A 7,102-nucleotide genomic window follows, 5' to 3' on the forward strand; every position below is an offset into this window, starting at 1 on the left:
CTAAAGAGGACTGGTCAAAGTAATGGGAACCAAGGGATCAATCTAAGGGCTTCCCTCATAGCTCAGTCGGTAAAGAATCTGCCTGCAATGCAGGAGACTCAGGTTCGATTCCTGGGGTGGGAAGATTCCCTGGAGAAGCAAATGGCAACCCACTCCAGTGTTCTTGCCTGGAGAATCTCAGGGTCGGGGGAGCCTGGTGGGCTGCCGTCTGTGGGATCTCACAGAGTCGGACACGGCTGACGTGACTTAGCAGCAGCAGCAGCTTGCTGTTCCTCACCTTGGTTAGATTTCATGAAATTAAAGTACACAAACAAAAGGGGACTTGTGATTCTTTTTTATTTATTGTACATATTCTGAAAATCTAAGTACAGAATTCGAGCAGCAAAGCTGACTTTTCCAGGGTGTGTGACGGGCAGGGTCAGGGTCGGGGTCTGGGTGGAGGTGCTGAGGGAGGAGACAGGGAGCTGCCCACAGTGTGCGCTCAGGAGTTGACAGGACTTCGGGGTGGGGAAATTATGACATCATAGATAAATACACATCTGAACTGAGATAACCCAAAGCAAAAAGCAAGCAGAGAGTTTCTGGGACTGTAGATGATGAAGAAAGTTCACCTCTCGGTAGCCCCCTCTGTCAGAAGATCTTCCCATCACAGCAGACGCCTGTTCTCCTAAACACACAGGAAGTGATGACAATAAAGTAGACTGTGCTCATGAGGAAGAGTAAGCGGTAGGTGTAATAGGCAGAGGTGTTCACGCGCTGCAGCTGCACGGTACCTAGGAGAAGTCATTTTGGTTAGTTTCAAGTGTTCTTGTGAGAGGAGAGGACATATTCACGGAAGTGGTCACAATGATTTATTTCTGGTGATCTGCAAAGAAGTGGCACCCCTGTTCCACCAAACCCAAAGAAAACAGATACAACCACCATGAGCACCACCACCACCAGAACAACTCGGAATCCAGTTGACAATTCAAGTCGATCAACAACCTCAACTAAATTCAACAGAACCTTCCAAAATATTACCGAGCAAGGTTGTGTTTTTAAAGAATGAGTCCAAATGGGAAAAATATTTGTGAGAAATTGCATTTTGCATTTTTTGCCCCATCACATCTCTGAGTAATAATAACAGGTGATATTCGTTAACCCTAACCAAATGTCAAACACTTATTCTGAGAGCTTTGCATGCAAAATCCTAATCTTATTTAAGTTTTCAAATAACCTATGAGATAATTACTTTCAATCCCCTTTTACCAGTAAAGTGAGGACAGAGAGAAATAATTTGCCTGGTATCACACATTTAGAAAGCACTGGAAATCACATTTCAATCCCAGCAACCTGAGTCTGAAGAAGGTATTCTTAGCTGCTCTATAGTCCTGCATCTGGAGAAGGCAATGGCACCCCACTCCAGTACTCTTGCCTGGAAAGTCCCATGGACGGAGGAGCCTGGGAGGCTACAGTCCATGGGGTCGTTAAGAGTAGGGCACGACTGAGCGACTTCACTTTCACTTTTCCCTTTCATGCACTGGAGAAGGAAATGGCAACCCACTCCAGTATTCTTGCTTGGAGAATCCCAGGGACGGCGGAGCCTGGTGAGCTGCCATCTATGGGGTCGCACAGAGTCGGCCATGACTGAAGCGACTTAGGAGCAGCAGCAGTCCTGCATCTCCGTGTGCAATAAATAGCCCAGACATCAAAGTTAAGCATAAATAGCAAGTTAAATTGCTGATGGGGAACCATCAGAGCCATCACATGTTGTGCACCAATGAGATTCCTATGAGAGGGATAAACCAGGGAAATCTGGTTGTGACACAGTGAGGTGGGTGGAAGGTTTTAGTAAAGAGAACTTTGTCCAAAATGGAAGAAAGTGGTTAGTCCAAATCCCGGAAACCTTAGGAGCTCATGCCTCAGTCACTCGTCTTGCTTAGATATCTAACATCGTGCCCCTGATGTTGTAGGATAACTGCACTTACTCTCCTTTGAAGTTTTACAAGAAATATATGATGTCAAGAAGCAATTAACAACGATGCTGGGCCTGTCTTCCTACTCAATGGACCACAAGGTTGAGTTTCTTCCTGTATACGTTTCCCTTTTCTGTGCTTTACCTTCATGAAGTGAGAACTCCAGAATCACTAGTATGTGGTGTGGAGAGGATCTCAGGAGGTGACATGCTCATAACTCATGGCCCCTGGGTCAGGTCTGGTGTTCGCTGAGTTCCAGGCCCCCTGACACACTGGGAATGGAGGAGGGATCAGCAGGACCATTGCCAGTGCTTCTAAATTCACTGAGAACCTTCGTGTAGGGAGAAGGGGCCACCAACTAGTACTGATCCTGTGCCAGCTAAATGGATACCCTATGGGAGACACTCCACACAGGTGACCCTATCTCTGTAATAACTGAGTTGGGTGCAGTTGTTCCCTACTGGCAGAAGAGGGCACCATTGCCCAGAAATAAAAGTATTATACCCACATTTGTGCAACTAATAATAAAAGAACTAGGGTTAAGTCCTGTCTGTAATAGTCGGAAATTCATGCACTTATACCATGCCCAATGGGTCCACCCTGTCTCAGGGCCTCCATTTTAGGATTTTTGCTCTTTATCTTAGAGAAGGAATAGAGAACTGAGTAAGTGTCTGAACCATTGATTCAGATGGCCTTTGTTGAATCCTCAGATCCACAATTTCAGATAATTGGTCTTTTCCACTTTAAGCCAGAGAAGTTCAAAAGATAAATAGATCAGGAAGAAGGAAAGACTAAAGCATGACATAAAGGCAAATTTGTACAAAAACTTACTGGTTTCATTGGTCAAACAATCATTTGGAGACTCAGTAGTGGGAGCCTCAGTAGTAGGAGCCTCAGTAGTAGGAGCCTCAGTAGTAGGAGACTCAGTAGTAGGAGCCTCAGTAGTGGGGACAATTGAGGCGATAACTACAAGAATTGAGAAAAAGTATTAGTGATTATCTGTGCCCAGGACTTGATACTCTGTGTGTGTTTCAGCAGTAAAGAATCCAGTTGCAATCCAGGAGTCACAGGAGACACACATTCGGTGTCTGCGTCGGGAAGATCCCCTGGAGGAGGGCACAGCAACCCACTCCGATATTCCTCCCTGGAAAATCCCATGGACAGAGGAGGCTGGTGGGCTACAGTCTATAGGGTTGCAAAGATTTGGACACGACTGAAGTGACTTTACATGCATGCACATATGTTTATATGTGTGTGTATATAGTAATATATATGTGTGTGTATATATACACATATAAAATCTGCTGACAGACAGTCATTAAAAACATGAACCCTACAATTCCAAAAACAGTTGGTCTGATTCTATGTAATCCATAGTTTTAATTCATATATGATTTTCTACACGTGAAAATCTTGTAGTTCATGAAGTTCATGAAGGCTACATTTTTCTTTTTTACTGTAACTGGAGGGTAATACCCAAGGGCATCTTATCTTCCTTCTGGATTCATAGCTCCTAGCACTGTGCTTGCTACAAAGTAGGTGTTTGAGAAATACTTGTTGCAAAGACAAATCATCAGAAAAAGTGGCTACTCTGCATGGTCAGCACCCACTGCAGAGATGGAAGAGTTGCTACCCAGTCAAATTCATCCTATCCAAGAGTCCACCAAGCAAATCCCACCTTTGAAAGAGTCTGGCTCAGGCAAACTGCCTGTCTAAGCAAAGGAAAGCAGACACACCTTTCCAACTCATGCACATCCCCTGATTTTCTGCATTTGTGGTGTTTGTGGGCATAATGAAAACAGTATTCATTAAGTTATTAGCCAGAGAGTGACTATAACTTGCTTAAGTACTTCACATGTATTATCTTCTTTAATCCTGCAGTGACACTGGAATGGGGTGTATTTTGGAGGATTCCATGTTACAAAGAGGAAATAAGGATCAGAGGGAAAGTGAATGGCAGAGAGTTGTACCAATGGTATCAGTAATGGCAGAGCAAGCATTCAAAGGGTCATCATGGGAGATTAAATGAGACAGGGCCTGTGGAAAGTACTTTGTAAAATAAGCCACAGAAATAAAGAGAAATTAACTTGTAAACAATATAATTCCTCTACTGTAGATGCTAAAGGCATCTTCTTTTCCAGGTATCTAAATCATTATTATCAATGACCTTACTTTTTTTTTATTACAAGAGTTCAATATTTAAGTTGAATTCCAGATATAGAAAGTTCTAGATATAGAAAAACAGGCCAAATCACATTTATAATGCTGTGACTAGAAAGAAACTGAGATGAATAATGCTAAAAAAAAAAAAAGACTGTCATACAAGTAGAAAGTTTTTAAAAAAGATAATGGACTATTAAATGGAGGAAAACAATGTCACAATAATCGTTTTCTTTATCCTTTTTCTCCTGGATGTGTTCTTCTTCATAGAGATTTGGTTCTGATATGCCATTTTATGCCCTCAATGAGGTCTTTTTTCAGTAAGCTCTAAAAAATTGATTGGAAGTATAAAGACTTAAGAGTAAATCCCAAGAGTGAAAATATTAATAGTCATGTTTAGGTGTTAGTGTGTTAGTGTTAGCTGGTCAGTCATACCTGACTCTTTGTGACCCCATGGACTGCAGACCACTGGCTCCTCTGTCCATGGGATTTTCCAGGCAAGGATACTGGAGTGGGTAGCCATTTCCTTCTCCAGGGGATCTTCCTAACCCAGGGATCAAACCAGGTCTCCTACACTGCAGGCAGATTCTTTACCGACTGAGCTACCAGGAAGCCCATGTTAAAATATCCTCAAAAACTGACTTTAATGTGCTTAAAAGCCTCTTTCTTTCCCTTACAATGACTTTATTCACTAAAAGATAAACAAACCTCTTATTACCATGCATTGATTGAGGTAGAAACAATAAAGTAACAAAGTTTTATAATAAACTCAGTGGTTTTATTATAAGTTCTCTTTCTCAGTGAAGGTTGGTCGAAAATTAGGACCACATTAGGTTTATTTCTCTGCAAAATGATTTCACTGGTATGTACTTCATGTTATATTCTTACCTTTTATCAGAAAAAAAAAAATTTTAAGAAACAGCATTGGAAATTTGCTATAGAATAACATTAACCGAAATGCCATCATTAGCTTTCCAGTCATTAGAAATCCTTGGAAGGCATTTGTTTCAGAATTGTGTTCAGTAAAACACATTATGAACTGGAATGTCTCTCTAATATGGTAACCATCACAATGAAACTTACTATACTTATGTTTTTCTCATCACAAGAAAAATTAAAACCTAGTAGGACACTTAAGTCCATGATTACATTAAACTGCAAATTTGCTTCTTTTCTATTAGAATTAAAAATTAAAATTTAGGGCTATTTTTGCAATTTTATTTTTAATTAGTTTTAGGATAGGAAATAAATAGATACGATGAATATATGAATAAGTACAGCCATGTCATATTTTGGAAAGCAAGTGTTTTCTCTGATGTTATTTCATTTGGTCTTCATTGCAGCCCCAGGACAAAGCCAAGACAAGAGTTCAAACCTGATTTGATCATTGAATAAACTAAGAATCAGAGAAGATAAAGACTTACTTCAGAAATTTGGACTGGTGCAAGGCAAACATCTATGCACATTTTATGTGCTTGGTTCCCACTACTTAAAAAAGGTTTCCTAACCACAAGGAAAAGCACAAAATGGTTCCTTCTGATGGGCACTTTGGGGTCTTTGGTCTGTTAGGTGAACATACAGGACATTAAATCACAAATCTGGTGAGCTACAGGAACACTGCCAGGGCCAAGGCACATCCAGCTCTCTGCCCACACTGCGTGGACATGTCCAGCATCTGCTCACAGGGGCTGCTTTGAGACGTCATGCCTGGATCACAAGTGACCCTAAGTCATCAAGGAAAGTGTATATTCTCTTGACTGCAGTGCATCCTCCTAGGACAGTAATTCACCCCAGTATGTCCATCCACACATCCCTCCAGACCTGGCATGTGCTAGGGCTGCATGCAATAAAAATATCTTGAAAGGCCTTTTCTAATTGCAAGAAATGTATTCATTATGTAGAATGGGAGTAAGTTTGTACACTTTAGCATCACCCAATCTTTGATTACAAATTTTATCTTATAGTGGTATGTAAAATACAAATTTCAATAACCTAAGACCTTAAAAAACCACAGTGGTCAAATTATTCTTTCGCTGAGCTACAATTTGGCTCCCTCATACAAACACCATTTTGTCATTTAATAACTCACTGCTTTGGAATTGTAAAGGAGAACTGAATCGAGAATGACTTCGTCTGCTGAGTAGGACATTCCTGAAAGATGTATGAATGTTCTTATTTCCTAACCAGCCAAGATCACCAACAGTGAAGATCTGTTGTGTGCTCAGTTGCTCGATGCTTTCACACATGTTGTTTCACTTAATCCATACAACAACTCTAAGGCTTAGACATCATATGTTCTTAATATTTTGGAAGATGAAACTGAGGATGAGAGAAGTAAAATTTTTCTTTTTTATGTTTCAAAGCCTATCCTATTGTAATTCTATGGGGAGATAGCAGAACATTTGTGCTACCATTAAATGAAACATCATTTTATCAAGACATATTTGTTTGTTTTTCATTAACACTTAGCTGGAAAGATGGGGTATTTCCTTTGAAAACAGTATTTGGGGAGTTTATATTTATATTTATTTTCACCTACCTTCTTTTATTGAAGGAAAAATAATCTCTTGATCAATTCCTCCTATATTTTTCTTGTGTTTGACAATACATACATGTTGTTTATCCATAGAGTTTTTGGTCACAGTCAGCCAGCTGAACTTCATGTATGTGTCCTTGGTCTTCACGGTATTGCCCTGCTGGGATGGCAGAGCTCTGTTGTTATTTTTTACTCTCCAAGAAACCGTAATGACATCAGGGAAAAATTTCTCCAGGAGACAAAGATATGTTCCAGCATTATCATGGTTGATTTCAGCCATTGAAGGAAGAAAAATAGTGGGCTTGGGGGAGGTGTCTGCAAGAAGGTTTCTCTCTGTAGGGGAATATGAAATAGTAATTAAAAAGAATGGTTAAAGAAACACCAACATGTTGTGGCTTGGAAAAACCTAGTGAGTAGTAAAAGAACAAAAGGTTACTGCTCACTATGGCCT

At 40.5% G+C, this 7,102-nt stretch overlaps 1 long non-coding RNA gene and 1 gene segment (V, D, J or C); one reads left to right on the forward strand and one right to left on the reverse strand.

Moving 5' to 3' along the window:
- Positions 1-322: 322 nt before the first annotated feature.
- The window catches only part of LOC145524200 (T cell receptor gamma constant 1-like), a 30,723-nt gene continuing 23,943 nt past the window's right edge, over positions 323-7,102 (reverse strand). The window contains 3 exon segments of the C gene segment in view: positions 323-773; positions 2,787-2,921; positions 6,655-6,984. Of these exon segments, the coding sequence occupies positions 631-773; positions 2,787-2,921; positions 6,655-6,984 (608 nt within the window).
- On the forward strand, positions 569-5,982 carry LOC145524204 (uncharacterized). The gene is made up of 3 exons (XR_014067309.1): positions 569-726; positions 1,953-2,056; positions 5,459-5,982. It is a non-coding gene; the product is annotated as an uncharacterized LOC145524204 (long non-coding RNA).

This window comes from Giraffa tippelskirchi, chromosome 10, assembly GCF_054371585.1.
Source record: "Giraffa tippelskirchi isolate mGirTip1 chromosome 10, T2T-mGirTip1v1.2.pri, whole genome shotgun sequence".
In the NCBI taxonomy this organism is placed as follows: Eukaryota; Metazoa; Chordata; class Mammalia; order Artiodactyla; family Giraffidae; genus Giraffa; species Giraffa tippelskirchi.